This window comes from Catharus ustulatus, chromosome 2 (genome assembly GCF_009819885.2).
Source record: "Catharus ustulatus isolate bCatUst1 chromosome 2, bCatUst1.pri.v2, whole genome shotgun sequence".
In the NCBI taxonomy this organism is placed as follows: domain Eukaryota; kingdom Metazoa; phylum Chordata; class Aves; order Passeriformes; family Turdidae; genus Catharus; species Catharus ustulatus.
This window is the reverse complement of record NC_046222.1, coordinates 22,349,644-22,368,199: the sequence shown is the minus strand read 5'-3', so window position 1 is coordinate 22,368,199 and position 18,556 is coordinate 22,349,644. Positions and strand designations below refer to the sequence as shown.

The window sequence follows — 18,556 nt, the reverse complement described above, 5'->3', positions numbered from 1 at the left end:
AGAGCTGTTTCATTTACAGCAAGTGACAGACTTTCTTAAAATGCTGCACCAAGGTTCCAGACAGTTATGTATCAGTTACTGTGAATTTTACAAACCAGATCTGCATGGCATCACTCAAATGTCTGCAGGATTTCAAGGCTAGTCTTTTGTTTGTTCTAAATCCCAAGAGCAAACCCCAGGGCATTTCTTTCATGTTTTGCAAAATCACCTATAAAAGTCTAGATACCTAATACCTCTTATTCATCAAATAACAGTGACATCAGGGATTATAAAAGAAGGGTAAGATAACCAGGAACTGTCATCTACATAAAGGATCATTCTGCTTGGAACATCTTAGATGCCACCTTCAATAGAGGCACCAACAGTGTCCCTGTCCTCCACGAGGTTCCTTTACAAGAAACAGAACCAGTATTTCAGCATCTCTGGCTTGAACTGACCAGTAAATTCTAAAGGGGAAGGAAGGACAACATCATAGAGACGTCACAGTTTCCTCAGGTTTGTCTCACTGAGCAACTAGATTAAGTAAGCCCCAAATTAAACACATTTCAAACAAATACAACAAAGACTTTAGGAAACACCTATATACAGTAATTTCACGACCATAAGGCACATCGGACTATAAGGTGCACCTCCGGGAGTTGGCAAATTTCACAACTTTGAACATTATGTAAGGCGCACCAGACTATAAGGCGCACTTTTTTTTTGCCGCGAAGATCCGTGCCGCGCACAACAAAGTAAAGAATTAGTTATGGAATCCTGTGATCGCAGAGTTTACTGGCAGGTGTTCAATTTGCAAACATTTTCCACAGATTGGCGTAGCCTTTAAATGCAGCCCCAAGCGTCCTCCCCGTGCGCGGGGCCCGGCACTCCTGCCCGTCCCTGGCTAGCGAGGCAGGGCTCGAGGAGGCCACGGCTCACACCTCGGGGTTGCTGCAGTTCAGTGTGGCTCAGGGCCACCCGTGGCTTGGTGCTGCCCGCTCCCTCTCTCCTCGCGCAGCTGCTGCTGGCCGGGGGCTGGCTGGTGCTGCCCCCCCTCGTGGCTCGGCTCACACTTTTATTCTGCAGCAAGGAGCTGTGCCGCATGCAACAAAGTAATGAATTACTGGCAGGTGGTCAATTTGCAAACATTTTTCACAGGTTGGCGTAGCCTTTAACCGCAGCCCCAAGCGCCCTCCCTGTGTGCGGGCCCCAGCACTCCCACCCGCCCCCGGTGCTGGCTGTCGAGACAGGGCTTGGGGCGGCGGCAGTTCGGGGCTGCTGCGGCTCCCTCCCTCGCCCCCCGCGCTGCCCCGGCGCTCCGGGTGCCCCATGACGCGCCAGGGGCCCCGGGCTTTTCCCCTGCACCGTCGCTGCCCCGATGCCGCTGGCTTTCCTCCCCCTGCCCGGGCTGCGCCGCCGCGCTTTCCCCCACCACGTGGCCGCTGCCCTGATGCCGGTGGGATCGCCCTGCACGGTTGCTGCCCCGATGCCAGTGGGCTCACACTGGGCCACCGCTGCCCCAATGCCACTGGCTTTCCCCCCGCCTGCCCAGGCTGCGTCGCTGCGCTTTCCCCCCACGCCCGGGCTGCTCTGCTGCCATCAGCTTTCCCCCTGCGCTGGCACTGCCCCGATGCCACCGGGCTCACCCAGGCCCGGCAGTGGCCCAATGCCGCCGCTGGGTGGGCTCTGCTCAGCTGGGGACTGCTGCGGGCTCGCACTTCCGGGTTGGTAAATTTCGCAACTTTGTACATCAGATAAGGCGCACGGGACTATAAGGCGCACTTCTGGGTTTGGGGGAAAATTTTAGTCAAAAGGGTGCACCTTACAGTTGTGAAATTACTGTAAGTGAATTTTTGCAACACACCTTAAGACAGTGTCTCAGGTAAAATAAGTAATTGAATCTTCACCAAATTTCACAACACTCATTTGAGAGTCCATATTCAATTAGTGGTTTTGGGATTTGTATTTCACAAATAATTCTGTGACAGAATAAAGAAAGTCACACAGAAATAGTGCCTTTCTCTCTAACACTCAGTAGATGAGCTCTTGGGTAGATGATGCAGTTTCTTGAAGATGGCTTGGATGAGAACAATGTAGGGCTGAAAGAACAAAGAATCATCCACCCAGAACCAAGCACGTCAGGACTGAGATTTTTTTTTTTTCTGTCCATCAGCTTAGTGCTCCTCTACTATAGACTGGTTGCCTCCTGTCCTCTCACCGGTGGATGTGGACAACTACTAGCAATTGTCTGTATTAATTTCCTTTGTAAAAAATGTCACTTGTCCCACCCAAAAAGTCCTTCCTTCCCCAGCTTGTAGGTTATGGTTTATAAAAGCTCTAGAGGTGCTGTTCACTTCTTTTAGGATACCTTCAGCTATTTACAGCTTCAAGACACAATAACAGTTAATGCTGAACGTTGTCAAGTGAAGAACAATTATTTCCTGCATCTTTTACACATATCCCAATTTACTATGCCCCAGAATAGGGAACCTACAGAAAACACCATCTTTGTCTGAAATTCAACCTTTCTGGATCTTCATTTTCAGTGACTTTCTTAGTCCACTTCTTACTGCTTCAGCTTACCCTCATAATTTTTCATTAAGTTGGAGAGTTTGAAATCCTGTGACATCTTTGTTGAAAATATTTCTTTCCAATGAGAAGACAAAGGTGACTCCTATAATTTCTAGACATTCTACCAGGGAATCTAAAAATTACCTGCAATAGAGGAAAAACCCAAACTAAACATATGATACAGTCACTGAAAAATGGGGGAAAAAACTCCCTACTGTCTTTATCTGTAGACCAGAATCTTTGCATTGTGTATGACACCACTATGGCAATTTTCTCTAGTGCTCCATCAGTTGATCTCTGTTTCTCTGACAGTCTGTTGAACACCAACAATGTCCATGGATCAAGATGCTATCAACTGCCTGCTGGCATCTCCTGGGGTGAAGATGACCCAGGGCAGGGAGCATAACAGAAGCAGAGAGCATAGACTATACAGCGAAAATCTTCTACTGCAAATTAAGCTCTTATTTCTCATTATGTAAACACTAAATGCAGAGTTTAAACTATAAACTGAGCACCTGGCAGAGTAGAGCTAACAGCATCCAGGTCATATTAAATTGAGTGCCAGTGCCTGTAGTTGCCTGCCCTAACATGTCCCACTGCCTCACATTTCCAATTAGCTGGTTTTAGGCTTCCAGATGCATCCACTTCCAGTTGGGTGTGGAATGGGGATTTGGACAGATTTAAGGTCCTCCAAGGATGGCCCAAAGTGCCTCTGAAGTGAGTAGTTAGTTAATTTATTATGGTGAAAGAACAAGGGAGGGGAGAATCAGTGAGTGGACACTCAGGAGCTGGGAGAAGGAAGCAAGGAGACACAGAAGGGGAGTAACAAGTTTGCCACCTGAATGATGCCACTCCTGTCAGCTCACTAAGGCGGCTGAAGGTAAAGCACACTTATCTGCTGCAAAACAGGTTTGGCTTCGTCTCCACACAATGGTGCACACTTCCTTGTGCTCCCAGCAGAGGACAGCCCTGGCTGCTCGTCTCCCCTTCAACCCCCAGTAAGTGCACAGGGGAAATCCCAGAGCATGGTCCATGCTGTCCATCCCTCACCCCACTCATACAGCTGTCCCAGTGCTATTCCTGGGGAGGTCTGTGGTGGCTCAAGCAGAATGGTGAAGCTGCTCCACAAGCTGGGACACACTTTCCAGGACTGCTCATTTCCCACTGCAGCCTGAGCCAGTTCAGCAGCTTCTCCTGCCTCACCTCCCAGGTTTGCACTGGGACACTAGGGTGCCTCTGCCAGCAGCATTGTGTTACTGTCATTATCTGTGGATGGGTAACCACTTCTCAGAATTCCAAGACCTTTAGTGAACCTGAGTAGTCCCAGCACTGAGCAGACACCATGACTCTCCACCACTTCTGCTGTTGTTTTGTGTGGAAGTAAACATCAAAATGGAAATCAAGGTTAGCTGGTTGAATGGGTCACTTCAGCACAAGATAAAAGGAATCTGCAAAAGAAACCACTGCTAAAACCCCAGAAGGCATTCAGGAAGCAGATGTGATTTGTGGGCAAGAACTCCACCTCTTTCTTAATCAAAGCAATTTCATGAGGGCTGGAGAAATGACTTGAGTAAAGTCACTGGGGCTGAGACCCAGGAAGGATTTGGAAAAGGCTGTGAAACTAGTTCTCCAGCATCTGCTATCTAAATCACCAGCATGCAGGAAGGCTCTGGCAGAGCTGAGGCACCACAGAATATTAGCACTCACTCTGCACTGCCAGTCCAGCATACTCCAGCTGCCACCCAGCCAGTGCTCCAAAACCCAGCAACTTGGTGATCAACTGGTAGATTCAATCAACGATGAAGTCAACACAAAGGAAAACACTTCAGGTGGCCACCTTTGGTGCTCTTATATGTTTGTCACAGGCCAATCCTCTGAAAATAAGAAAGGTTCTCAGGGAAGTCACATGGAACCCATTTAATGTAAAAAAGTATTGATTGTCACGGTCACTTAGCCAACAGTGTCACCAGTAGCTCTGCAGAGCAATTTCCCAAAAAATTAAATCACCTAAAGGTGCAAGCTGTACTTGGCCTCAGAGGATGAAAAAAGCCCAAAATTCACTGCAGTGCTGACTCTGTAGCTCAGTCCAAGAGTACAAATACTGATGGCACATGGTGGTTGGACACTGCTGGGACAGGCTCTCATCACACTCGCTTGACATGGAGCCAAGGACAGTCAATACTAACACAGCCAATACAACTCCCCACAGCTGAGCTTTCAGGGACAGGAAGATGTAGAAAAATATAATATTCTAGAACACTTAAATGTAAGAGAGACTTTAAAAGAGGCACATGAAAGATGTGAGAAAGGTGGGGAAAAATTGTTAAAAAAAATCCCTAACTTTTTTGAAAGAGGATTCTGATTAAATAACAATTCCCGTTAAACAAAACATTCTAGTTTTCTTCAAGATTTCCAATCTTCACCTCAGGAAACCTAATGCAAAAGAGATGCTTGGATCCCCTACAAAACTCAGCCATTTTCTTTACCCTTGTCTGTACACAGAAACCACGGAGCAGAGACATCTGACACTCATGGCTCTAACCTGAGGAATAAATAACACACTGTCCCTGTGGCTATTTTTAAAAGGGGTAAATTTAGAAGGAAGGAGGAGACAAAGGAGTGGAATATGTGATTACTTTCAGGTTTTTTTTCAGTGCTCAGTGGTTTGTACAAAGGCTTGGCATGTATCAGAAGGCAGACAAGTGCTTGCAGACAATTTTGCATATGGCTGTTATTGCCATTATCCAAGATACCTATGCAATCTTCCAGTTATGGAGGATCCACTCTTCCACTGCTATACATCTGAACTATCACCTGAACAAAGGGTTCATCTGGCACTCTGTAAAGCCATAGTTTAAAAACACAGGGCGATATTCTACAGCAATAGGAAAGTTGAGAGAAGCATGCAAACTTTAGGTCCTTTCCTATTCAAAACCAGTTTATAAAGTTCTACAGCACAAACTCTAGCTGTTCCTGAGGAAATGAGAAAAAAAGCACAGCTTCAAGATGTTATCCTCTCAGTGGAGACACACAATCCCCTCAAGCAAGAAATACACACAAATAGAGGTGGATAGTCAGTCTGAGATGCAATGATAAGCTGCTGACATTTCAGAATTTTCCTTTGAATAACAGGTGCTGGCTGAGTACAAACAATGCTAGAAAGTGGGAAAGAGCTTTTCAGAAGTCATTCCCTTGAATCACAGAACAACACTACAAGAGACTGACTGCAGGCTAGTACATAACTTGGCGCCAGTCCTGCATGGCAAAAATTGGAACAAAACAAAACAACCTAACCAAAATCCAAACACCTTTCTCAAAAAAATACTTCAGAGCATTTTAGATGAGGAGAGAGGATGCATTCATTATCACCATAGCAAAAAGACTCAAACAGACCTCTTTGAGGAAAGGATCATTAGGCCAGCATGATCCACAAGGAAAAACAGATCAAGACAGTTTCTGGCATGACAAGATTTAGAAGGGCCTCTTGGGTCATCCTGGACTCTCCTGCCACTTGCACCCAAAATATATCATTACTTTTGTGTGTGGTCCATGAAATCCATATACCATTTAGAGGGCAAAAGCAATGGTTACGAAGAAGACAATGCTGCCAGCAAAACAGGCCCCTATTCAGTGCATAGTCTTTACACAACAAACCAGTATTTTGTGTCTGCTCTATACTGCATTTTATTTCCTTACTTTTTTATTAAAGTAAGGAAATGGGATTGACTATTCTAATTTCGGCCATCTCTAATACCAGCAGGAGCTGTCCTTACAGACACAGTAATAAATCCCCTCTTTGCACCTTCATTGATCAGTCCATTCTCAGAACTGCTGGAGCATGGGGAGAGCATGGGAAAAACATCCATTTTAAGAAAAAAAAAAAAGAGGTTGCTACCTAGACTAAAAACTTTATTGATCCGTGAAACTTTCTGCTAGTCTTGCTTTCCCAGAGGTTTCAGAGACTCGACAGAAGAACAAATCCAAGCCTGTGAGAAAGAAACAACGTCATACAGTGGCATGTTTGAAATGCAGCTTGCTGAGCTCAGATTTGGGGGACAGAACCTTTAAGAGTTTCTCATAAGCACAAGGGACTATTCACCCCCTTAAGTCACCACTGTGACAGAGTTGTAAGTGGTGCAGGAGTAGCAGCTGGCCTTTGCTATCCTGGCTATGCAATACCACATGGAGAGTTCATGCTGGAGTCCTGGGAGCTTGCTCCCATGTAGTGCCAAGAGCCCTCAGTTCTTACGCTCATTCCAGATTCCTCCTCTTGTTTCCCCTTTTCCTTCGATATCCATCCTATTCACTTTCACCAGCCCCTACAACAGTGTGAGTTAGAGGTGTGAGCCATTTTCCCTGGGCATGAAGACAAACAATAGCCCCTTTTTTCACCTATTTTCAGCTGACTGTATCTGCCCCATCCCTACCTTCAGCACTGAACTAGTATCAGCAAACATATTCCATGGTCAGACCACAAAAGACTGAGGAATACAAATACAGCCTTTTATCCTCCTGAGTTGAAGCAATTCTTGCTTTTTGGAGCAAGGGTGTCTGCATTTGCACACAAGTATGTGACCACATACACACATGCCTCAAGTTCCTCTTGAATGCAGTCTCTGAACAAAGCATGAGGCTCTGTCAGTGTGAAGAGCCCATGTCACATGCTCTGCGTCTCTCATTATTTGTTAGTTAGTGTGTTTAATCACCTCTTTTACAGATTTACTCCATCCTCAGTATTTCCTCTGTTGTTCTGTCCTCCAATGCCATTTATTGAACCCGAGCCAGCAGTCCAAGAACTCTTCTTCCTCCCTTTTGCTCACCTTGAGCAAAACACAGTTAGAAAGCAAGATAGCGATACACAGATCCACCACCTCCAACAGAGAGGGCCAGCCCTCTTTCTGGGCGACATTTGTCTCTCACCAAGGTCCACTCTGATGAAGAAATCTTTACACAAGGGTAAAACAGAAAATAACCCCCAGCAAATCTGAAAGGTAACCCTCATTTTAGTTAAAATGGTCCAAATCAAGGATGAATTAAAGCTTCTTTTCTTCATTTCTGGGCAGAGAAAACCAGAAACATTTGTCTCAGGCACAGACACAAGCAGGCAATCTTAGTTTTGCTGGCATTTAAAATTATGAAGAAAGAACTGATAGCACCTCTAACATCCTCTTTTCTCCCTATAACAATTCTTTTGGAAGCAAAAAAAGACAACGTTTGAAAACTGAGATTTGCACTTCAGAAAAATAACTGTCCCATACAAGAGGAAAGAGTGAGGGCACAGGATTTTCACTGCTCAGATTAAAACCACACAATACAATTATTGTGCCAGCTCCTGAAAAAAAAGAAAAAAAACCCCCATAAACTAGATAAAATCAGCAGCAGTGTTTCCTCTCAAACTGCAGAATAACAACTTCAGTCCTTTTGACCCAAGTTGAGGCTTGCCCTAGTAATTCTAGCAAATAAGGAACATAAGCTAAGCAGTTATGCCTTATCTACCCTAAGTCAAGATAATTACTCTGAAAAAGCAACCTATCAGCACAGATCAGGCAGCACAGATTTTCATTTACTCACAGATACTGCACAAAAACACCACACCCCCTCTCATGAGGTTATAAGTGGTCCAGACATTGTAGGGAAGGGAAGAGACTGTTTTAAGGAAGAAAAATAAAAAATTACTCAACAGGAGAAGGATGATTATCTTGAATGGCTTGCCATTGCTTTTTCAGTGATTCTGGTTTTCATCATCATCTTTGTTTTTACTTTGTAAAGGCTCCAATGATGATAATAAAAGAAACTTATCACACATCTGAGAAAAAAAATAAAATAAATTACACAAGCAGTTATACCTGATCTTCAGGGAAATCATGATTAGGGTTGTTTGCTGACCCAGCAAATACAGCTTGCGTAGAAATAACTACTAGGGAAAAAACCCCCACAAAGGCACAACAGAAAAACAGCCACGAGTTAAAAATGCCTCTTCCTGTGTCATTCTCATCAACCAAAATCCCACAGAATCCTTGCCATCACTCTTTTTGTCAGGAATTATTTCTCCTAAGCCATTCTTCTTTTATTAAGCCTGGAATAAGGAAACAAGGTGAGTTAAGGCCTCAGAATGAAACAGTTCAGTCTTGGAACATCGCTTTCTAGACATGACATGTCACCCAGTCTGGCCAGTGTTGCAGTAATTTAGAATAAATGTAACATTTTTGAGCTAATTAGAAATCATGGAATGTTGTGACCACCATCGATGAGCAGGAGAAAATTTAAAGTTAGCAGGTGCTCAAGTATTTAATTTTAAAAATCTGATCTAATGTCATTGTTTCTGGTGACATTTCCATGAAAACAGAGTGATCTAGACACTGTTTCTTCTTCCCCCAAGTAAAATCCACTCTAGACCATTCCCTCACCCTCCCATCAGATTAATGCAATGCTGAAAATTTCAGTGTTTATTATTACTATTATTATTTAATTTAAACAAGATGGGAAAAGAGCAGCACCTTTTTAAAAAACCCTGTTGTGTGCTATATAGGATAAACAGGTAAGGTTTAAAAAAAGTTAAGTTTATATATGTGCATATACACATACACTAAACCAAATTAAAACAAAAAAAACTTGTGAGAAGGTCATTTTCAACAAGGAAGAAGAAAGCCTTATTCCACATCAAGCAAAAGCACCACAAATTAAGATTAGAGTGCACACTCACACATAGTGCAGATACCAAACCAGCCTGGGTCCTGGAAGCAGTGCAGCTACAGCAGGACAGAGCTTCATGAGGACCATCTTATCCCACTCCTTGGCAGAAGCAAGTGCAAAGCGTGCCTTCGGGAGGCTGTGCTGTACAGGCACTACCACAGCTGCCTGCTCTGCCTCCAGCAGTTCTGGCAGATGCAACAAAATGCAGCAAACTAGTGATAGGAGACCCGTATCTGAGCTACAGACTGATTTAGCTACAGTATTTCCATAACAGAGGTTTCTGAATTCCCTCATGTCTCTTGGGTGCTCCTTGTAGGTACTGCCTGCTTCAGTCACACAGCAGACAGCTCTTGATTATGTATAATTTGTGCACTGAGGTTCCCATTCTTGCATACCTGCACCTTTTTCTTGTCTCTCTTCCACCCCACCACACCACTTCTAATTCCTCCAGGCTGACAGGGCAATAAAATCACAAAGGGGCACATAAGGGGAACTGTCAACAACCAAATGTAGCTTAAAAAATAATAACAATTCTTAAAAAACCAATTAAAAAACCTGTTCACATTCTGCAGACTTCTGGCAGGCTTTGGTCATTTAGCCCAGAGGTCTTTGTCTTCAGGGCCTTCAGGCTAAATTGTCTTGACTGGCAAGAAGCATGCAGTACATGATAAAATTCTGATTAAAAGAAAAATGTAGTAAGGGTTGGGGGAGAAGAGGCTCTAACATGGAAAGCCCAGACTGCAGTAGCAGCACTTATGCCACACGGTAGGCTTTCAGGAGAGTGAATTCCTTCCTGTTGGTGCGAGCTGCCCAGATGAAAAGAGCAGCTGCCATGAACTGCAAAGGTGCTGACACACAGGCGAGGCAGAAGGACCAGCCGAATTCACCCTTCACATCCTCCGGCAGAGGTAGCTTCCTATGCAGCAGCTCAATCCCAGCTACATAGCAGCCAACGAGGCCCAGCGTACACAGCCCTGGGGAAGGAAGCAGCAAAGCACAGTGAGCTCACGCACGGCGTGAGTGCTCCAGGGGTAGTCTTGAGCTTCTGGAGGAGGATGGCAGGACACTTACCTGCTAGGAAATGCAGGACTCCAGTGGCAATAGCCGGGTAAAGGCTTCGACAGGCACAAGCACAGAGCCCAATCAGAGCCCCAAAGCACATGAGGCCGATGCTGACAAAGGGCAGGAGAAACTGCAATCGCCAGAGATCTGCATGTGAAAGAAACACACAAGTCGAGTCTGCTGACAAAGGGCTAGAAAAAGATCTTCTTCCATCATCTTACATTCCCTTCTACCCTGCTGTTTCTGCTTCATCAGATAAGTTTACATTCACAGTCAAGAAGGACCAAAGATTCCACTGAAACAGAAAGAACCAAATTTGTTAACTCACAAATCCCTGTACTGCATTCATAAGCAAAACCCTTGCAAACACATCTGTCTTCCTTTTCAACTTTGACTTACTGCCCGTGTAACTGTAAAAAACAATAAATGGTGAGCAAAACCAAGAAAGACAGAAGCTTTCCTCACTAGTGACTGAATTTGAGAAACAACTTCTTTTAATTCTACTTGTTTATCTGCCAGAAGTGAAAAACACTTACAAGTCCGATTCAAATCCGTGCCGCTGTTGTGATTTCCAGGCTCTACGTACTTCTCGACAAACTGATCAGAGAGGGAAAAACTGATGCAGTTTGTAGTCATATCAGTTTCTGGGGGTGGAAAAAAAGAAAAAGTTGCCCTTAAGTGTCTCCCCTCAACCCTCCTTTCCCCCTTTCAATTCTCCTTTCCCAAAGAGTTGAGCTAGGAAGTTCCTCAGAGCTCCATTTGTAAAAAAAATAATTACCTCTTCAAACAAACCTGTAGATGCTTTCCTACAATGTAGTTGGCACAATGTGTCTTTTATGAGGTACCACACTAAGGGAGATAGTATTCCAACATGCAGAATCTTCAAGTTTCCCTGCATTATCCACAGAGAATTATGCCATATGTAACAGATTGGCAAAGTAATCTGGCGGCATATGATGCTCAACTATGTTGTCACATCTCTTGAGCTTAGGGTCTCTTAACTAAGGTGTGCTTATCTCTATACACAGAATGTGGTCTCATACTAACAGTTAAATTAAAAATGGGACAGAAAGGTCTATTTAAAGAACATGAAGGATTTACTTCTTTACACTAAGCTTCTACCTCAGATTTTACTTTGAGAATACTATTGAGCAGAAATGGTTTAAGTGTCTTCCAAAATAAGTATTTTCATGAGAGGGGAAAAAAGTATTTCACCTATGTTTTTTTCTCCACAAAATGTAGTCGAAAGTACATCTTTAAGAGGGTTCAAAATGAAGGAGTTCACAAATACAGTAAGTACCCAAAATTGACTTTGAAGCAATTAATTGTATACCACACATTTTTATCCTCCAATAATTAAAAAAAATAATACAAACATTTCACTTCCATTCAAGGAATCCAAGGTGTGCTGATTGCAATGATGGGATATTTGTGACACGAACAAAGTGAATGACTAATTAAAAGGAATGAGTGTGTCCTTGATAAAGTAGTGTCTTTATTAGATTGCTGGATCCCAGGATCTGGCCTAAAAAGACAGTAACTGGTAGAGCAACTATAAATGTATCACCAACTGGACAGATGAGGCAAAATAAAAATCATGCTTGTAAGACTAAATTTGGATCAAGTATAATGTGTCAAAACCAGAAACCTGCAGCACTGCCAGAAACCTGCAGCACTGCCAGAAACCTGCAGCACTGCCAGAAACAGACCATTTTGTCCCCTACTTCTTTAAAAATCTGGACTGTCTTTATTAAAAACCTAACCAACCAAAACAAAAGTCAGAAATTAGCCTTCTGGAGGAACAAAGTGGCATGAGTCTGTTCTGAGGAAGTTAGCACATAGCACTCCAGGGAAGCTAGGGAAGTGATAATTGCTCTGGAGATACCTGGTGGGCTGTACCAGTGAGAGTTTTTGGGTACAGTGATGCACCTCCGCCACAATCCAACCGTGCCGTTGCACCGAAAGAGCGCATCTGTGTACGTCTTCTCATCTGCATCTTTGCTGACAAACTCCTCCCAGATGCTTCTCCCAGCTTCACTAACATTCTCCGCTGGGGACAGGGTGTGGTACTCGTACCAGAAGTCGGTGCCAATGGAGGCTGCCATGTAGATGGTGGAGATGAGGCTGAGCACACAGGCGATCACCAGCGCTGTAGCAAACCGGTTATCCATCATCGCGCTCTTGGTGGGAACACAGGGACAAGTAAGCAATGCTTCTGGAAGTACAGTGTTATCTCAGCAGTGCCCTACCATGAGATCAGCCCCTTCTGCAAGGTTCCTTCAGGATTTGCATACCTTTCTTTTCCTACCTGCTAGAATTAAAGGAACGCTGAGCAAATCTACGGTGTTGGCGAGCATCCAAGTAGGGATAATATCCTGGAGAGTGTGCTCTCCCAGCCACATTGCACTGGCTGCTCACCCTGAAGGAGCAACTGACAGAACAACACCAACTCGTCCCCAGGTGAGCAGACGACACAGCTCATTGCCATTTGATTGTAAGGGAAGTCAGAGACTCCATCCACAACACCCAGGAAGAAGACTTAGCTTTCCTTAAGAGATTACCAAGGCTAGAAGTTATTTTTAGCCTGCTACCCCATATGGCTTTCACAGCTTGTGTTTACAGCAAAGAAAAGAACCACGGGCATGCCAAAAGAGCCCTTCCAGGCTGCTCACAAAGGGCAGCCATGCCAAGGTGCTGGAATACCTTTAGGGAAGAAAGAAATGTATCTAGGCACCAGAGACAGAATTTGAAGGAAGCACTGGAAGACAAGTTTGGAAATTATTATAAAAGCTGCATTAATGCCACTATATATACCATGGTATTTTTCAAAACCTACAACAATGCAAGGGGGTGCCCTATTCCATGGGAATAATGTGACAAAACTGAAAAGCCTTCATGTCCTCCCACAAGGACTTTGCTTTGTGTCCCTCCCTTAGGGGTCATTTATGTCCTCCTTTGTGGGGTCATCCTTCCAAATGGCATAGATTCAGGGTCAAAGAAGGCATGGAGAAAATACAAATATCACACAAGCTTATGACAATACCATGACTTTAATAAGTTACTGATCGCTAATATAAGAAATGTTTTGTGGCTACAATACACCAGAGGACTCCTCTCAGATTGTTCACATGTGCTTTCTGTGCTTGATTAAATTTATGGATTATTATGAATCAAGGTTGAGGCACTTGCCAGAAAAAAAAAATTGTTACTAGCTCAGCAGCTAGAGGTAGGCTAGTGGCAGGAACTACCATCTAATCAGCTCTTGTCTCCTGTTTGCTCTACCTCCCTTCTCCCCCACACTTTGATCAAAATATTTTGGTCTACTTTCTTTGCAACTGAAGGAACCGCAACTGGAAACAGCAAGTGCTTCAAACCTCAACATTCACAAGGAAAAAACAGTGAAGTGCCTCAAGTCAGACTAGTCAGTAAGAAATTATGAACTAAGAAACAAGCTGCAATTAAAGAAGAGAATATCAAAGGCATCCACGTTTGCTGTGAACAATACCATTCTTATTTCTTTTCCTCTCCATCTGCTGCTTTAGTTGTCTGAAACTGGCTTACAAGAAAGAGAAATTATGTGTTCCCATATAATTTCCTATGCTTCATTTCCATATTAAATGAGGCACACTCTCTGCAATATCCACCGTTGTACTGCATCCTTAGCAATGAGAAAGAACTGATTTGTTGTGAACTGACAAGAAACACCCATTTAAAATACTGCAAAGTTTGCATACCACAACTGTACTTAAACAATAATCTACAAGCTGTGAACTTTTACAAGATAATAAAAATATGGAGATGGAGAACACATCATACCCAGGTTTATTTATGTGGAAAACATAGAATCAGGCCCAGACCTGGAAGCAAATTCTCTGTGCAGTCTTTAATTCCTTGTTATGTACTTCCACTCTCTTTCAACATCCCAGCATCTTGCTCCAGGTACACAGGATATGGGATAGGAAGAGCAAGTTGCTGTATAGATCTGACCTCACCATTCAGCCCCAATGAGTTAACTGTGGGATCCCTGCCCCTTCACACACTGCCCACAATGCAAACAGGGCAAGTGGCACCTGCAGGGCCAAAGCTCCTGCCCAGCCAAGCTCAGAGCTGACCAGATCACTCTGAGATCAAGCAGCAGAACAGGCTGCTGAGCAGGCTGGTCTGGATTTTCCTCTATACTGAAATTAGATCTACTGCAAGAGAAACCCTCTGCAACGGACTCCTCTCTTTAGGAATGGCTCTCTCTGGTCGGAAAGACCACAATAAATCACAAGCTTCATCCTCAGAGTAGTGTCTGGTGAAAAATAATATAACAAGGACATTATTGGGTCCCTGATCTGCTGTCACTACCTTTCAATATAAATGCTGACAATGACAAAGCTGTATCAACTCTATACCTAACACAGAGAAAGAAAAGAATTGGCCCAAAAGTCTTACTTTCTACTACATATCTCTGCTGCCACATACAGAACACTGGTGCTGGCATTATCCCTACCAGATCACCATCAAAAAACAACCACACACTTCTGGACCACTTCTGGCACACGTCTGTGTGCTGGCATGCTGTGAACACAGCAGAGTTGATGGCAGCTGGCAATCAAGAACAGTTCATAAGCAAAATAAAGGCTTGATCATCAAACAGCAAATTAAAGCATTGCCCAGTGTTCATTATCCACCGGGTAAAACGGACATGGCAATCTATGGACACTCAATCCTCGTAATGTAACTGGAGGTATAGTTAAAGAGCAGCCAAGGGGCTACACACCCCAAAATCTAGCAGGTGGTTTTGTGTGGCATTTGTCCCAAAATTACTTTCAAGTATGGACAGGACAGTGAAGGCAAGAGTGGACCCCCAATTCCTTACAATAAAGGTCCCCTCATACTTGAAGTACTTACAGAAAAGATGAAGAACTCTACAACATCTCATGCAAAGCTTGAACCAGTTTTTCCTGCCAGTGGAGATTTGTCTGCCCTGCCCATTCACTGTGCACATTCACTGCATCTTCATTTACAGTAGACACACTCCCCTTTAAATGAGGTGTCTTTTCAAAAGGGAGAACCATGCTGCCAGCCTCAGGCCGAGCTCAAAGGGAGCAGTGAGCAAAGTCAGTAAGAAATAGTTACCAGAGAAGTCCATGAAGAAACACAGTGCGTGATTATCGGATTAATGCCACGCTTTGCAAAAGATTCTCTGCAGAACAATGTGTAGGAGGTGCTTTAGAACAAACTTACTTACAAAAAACAACATTACTACTACCAAAGATGACACTAATCATAAAGACATAAAGACTGATAAGAAATAAAAATGCTTTGTATCCACAGGCTGTCAACAAGAGCCTTCATTGTTTTAACAGGTTTGTTCATATAGCTCTGATAGCACATTTTATCTAACAGGAGAAGCTATTTCAGAAGCTATTTAGAGCTGAAACTTAGCTATACAATGAATTTAAGATAACACCAGGTGGTTGTAAACAGGCAAAAGGGCTTAATGCAATACTGCAATTATGTTGATTTTTTAAAAGAAGTGAGACACAAACATATTTAAATTTTCAGAAAAAAAAAAAGAATTTTGAAAAAAGCTCAAAAAAGAGAAGGTAGAGGCCAAACTGGAAGCAATACTCAATAGAATGACTAGACTGCATGTACTTCAAAGAAGGGAAAAACAAAGGGTACAAGTCAATAGAGTTTGGAAAGAAAAAAACAGAGAACAGAACAAAACCAAGTATTCTGGCAAAAAATCAACTCTAACACTGAAGACTGGACAGTCTTTGTAAGAAGTTAGTGTACCATGGCAGAAAACAAAAACAAGCATATTTTTATCTTGTTGCTGTGGTCACTCTTTTCAGCCAACAGTGGGTCACCACATTTAAGAAACTCCTTTTACGTGACATCACAGGAGTCCCCACTGCACTCACTGGAAACATGCTAGCAATCAAAAAGGGATTAGGCAGAAGGCCTACAAGAGGCTGCAAATATGGGGAGAGGGCTGGGAACAGCATCAAGCTGGATTGTCCGTTCGATTTTCAGGGCAAAAAAAGGTTAGGAAAGTTTGCTACCAAACGCTTTTGTACCTTCAGAGATGCTCAGAGTCCCTTAGAACACACAGCTTCGATGACTCCAGGTCTCTTCAGAGGCACTGTGTTGTTTGTGTCCTGTGGCCAGCGGAGAGCATGAAACGCAAACTTCCCTTCTGCCCCGACTGTTCCATTCATTCAGCTTCTTCCACACCACCAGTTCACAACAAGTGATCTACAAGCAAAGAGCAAACCGAATGGCTGGACACCATCATTTTACTCCGAAACTACTTCACAGGCATCTTCCAGTGCTATCATTAACGAAAAAATAAAAGGTGAGACGGAGAGAGGAAATTACTTCAAAAGCCCTCGGGCCAAAAGCACCTGCTCCTACAGGAGTACCCCAGCACCGGGCCGGGCGGGCCAGGCATCCCCACGGAGCGCGACCGCCCCGGGGTCTCGGGCCTCCCAGGCGTCAGCCCCGCGCGGGGGGCGACAGCCATGGGCCGACAGCAAACCCAAGGGAAACACCCCGAGCTCTCAGGCCCGTCCCCCGCCTCAGCCCAATATCCCCTCACCGCCCGGCCCGGGCCAGCCCACCACCCACCGCCCATCGCCGCCGCCGCCGCCGCCTCGCACCCGGCCCGGCCCCGCTTCCGCCCGCCGCGCCCGCCCGCGCGGGGCACGCTGGGCGATGTAGTTCTGCCGCGCCCTTCCGGAGGCCCCGGCCGCAGCCCCCCGGCCGCGCTTTCCTTCCAATGGCTCATCACCCTTCCTGAGGAGAAATTCGTGCTCGTGTCCAGCCTGAACCTCCGCGGCGCTGCATCCTGTCCTCCTGCCGCTGTCTACCTGGGAGAAGAGGTTAATCCCCACCTGACTGCACCCTCCTTTCTAGTCCTTTCTGTTTCTCTTGATTGCTTGTAAAAAATGGTGACGACAGCCTGGCTGAATGACTGGAGAAAACAGTAAGGGGAAAAAAATATCAGGAAAAATTGCAAAAATCGGCAATACTAGCTCCATACCCAAACTGGCCGCTTCCCTCCATCCCTGGTACACTAAACCACGAAAATTACAAGAGGACTCTTAAAAATGGTTAACAACTCCTTTGGCTGAGACACCAGCCCACCCAGTCTTGGTTTTACAAAACTCCATACAAGCAAATGTTCAGAAAAATAACGCCAGAAACATCAAAGGCTTTCACACCTCTGAGGACTTCTGGGGAATTATCCCGACCAACTGCTCTGCCAAAAAACTAGGAAGCATTTTTGCAGCTAGGTCAGAAACTAGGATGTAAAGGTCAAAGTAGTCATAGAAGAAACTTCTTGGGTTTGATGAAACATTAATTTTTTAATAATTAAAAAAAAAGAAATTGCATTTAATTTAAGAAATTTCTGTCTATATGCCCCACTTTGTGGGACATGGAGCTGTCTCACCACCACCTCATAATGTAACTGTCTACAAAGATATATTTTGGGGTCTGTCTGGGATTTATCCTGGACTCTAAAATACTTGACATCTTTATCAATGGCCTGAAAGAAAGCAGAGTATTGCTGATAAAGCTCACAGATGACACGAGGGAAGGGTAAATAATGACATGGAGAAGGCACTGGGACAGGGTGACCTGATCATGCCACAGCCCCAGCTGGGGCAAGCAAACATGCATTTCAATAAGGTCATTGATGAGCTCTTTAATTTAAAAGCAAAGACTGGAGGCTATACTTACCTGATATAATACTTTATCCTGGCAAACACAAAATGAAAAGGAAAAATGTTGGTGAAGTACCAACTGCCAAGCTGTGGCTCCCAAAAAAACCCCCAGCTTTCCCATAACCTCGGATGTACAAACTGAGAAATCACAAGAAGGAAAGAAGTGGCATCACATCTAAAGTTGCTACTGGCTCTGAAATAGCATGTCTAGTTTTAGTATGTTGACTAAGTAGAGATAAACCTAAAAAGGATATGAAAATCACTGAGCAATTAGAAAACCTCTCTCAATGAAGTATATCACAGTCAATCAATTTTATTTATAGGAGTTTATTTAAGGAGTTAATTTATTGAACTAAGGACTTGCAAGACTATACAATACATGCAGTAGCAATAGGGAAGAAAAAAAAAATCAGGAACTTCATTCTGTATACCTGGAAAAGTTATCAAAGGCTGAAACCAGAAAACATTAAGAGAAAAAAAAAAGTCAACAAAACCTCTGTGTATTCTAAGCCATTTAAAGCAGAATCTGA

The 18,556-nt window shown here is 44.0% G+C and overlaps 1 protein-coding gene across 4 annotated transcripts; it reads right to left on the bottom strand.

Annotated features, from left to right (window-relative positions):
- Positions 1-1,918: 1,918 nt before the first annotated feature.
- On the bottom strand, positions 1,919-16,977 carry CLDND1 (claudin domain containing 1). Of its 4 annotated transcripts, XR_006162928.1 has the most exons (7): positions 16,927-16,967; positions 16,377-16,554; positions 12,191-12,485; positions 10,842-10,949; positions 10,315-10,452; positions 7,257-10,217; positions 1,919-6,536 (listed from the first exon to the last, which is right to left on the bottom strand). XR_006162928.1 is itself a non-coding variant. In XM_033051517.2 (6 exons), exons 3-6 carry the CDS (start codon positions 12,477-12,479, stop codon positions 9,997-9,999), a joined length of 756 nt encoding a protein of 251 aa, XP_032907408.1. In that variant the 5' UTR covers positions 12,480-12,485; positions 16,377-16,554; positions 16,927-16,977; the 3' UTR covers positions 1,919-9,996. The 4 variants fall into 4 exon arrangements, 3 of the variants coding, with proteins under 3 accessions (XP_032907408.1, XP_032907409.1, XP_032907410.1); XM_033051517.2 differs by having other exon boundaries at positions 1,919-10,217; positions 16,927-16,977; XM_033051518.2 differs by having other exon boundaries at positions 1,919-10,217; positions 16,377-16,630; positions 16,927-16,944.
- Positions 16,978-18,556: the final 1,579 nt, after the last annotated feature.

Excerpts from the sequence above, each read along its gene's own strand:
- CLDND1 (XM_033051517.2), bottom strand. The coding sequence starts at position 12,479 with ATGATGGATAACCGGTTTGCTACAGCGCTGGTGATCGCCTGTGTGCTC. Across the intron at positions 10,950-12,190 it reads TCACTGGTACAGCCCACCAG|AAACTGATATGACTACAAAC; the intron begins GTATCTCCAGAG and ends TTCCACCCCCAG. Across the intron at positions 10,218-10,314 it reads AGTCCTGCATTTCCTAGCAG|GGCTGTGTACGCTGGGCCTC; the intron begins GTAAGTGTCCTG and ends TTCCTTCCCCAG.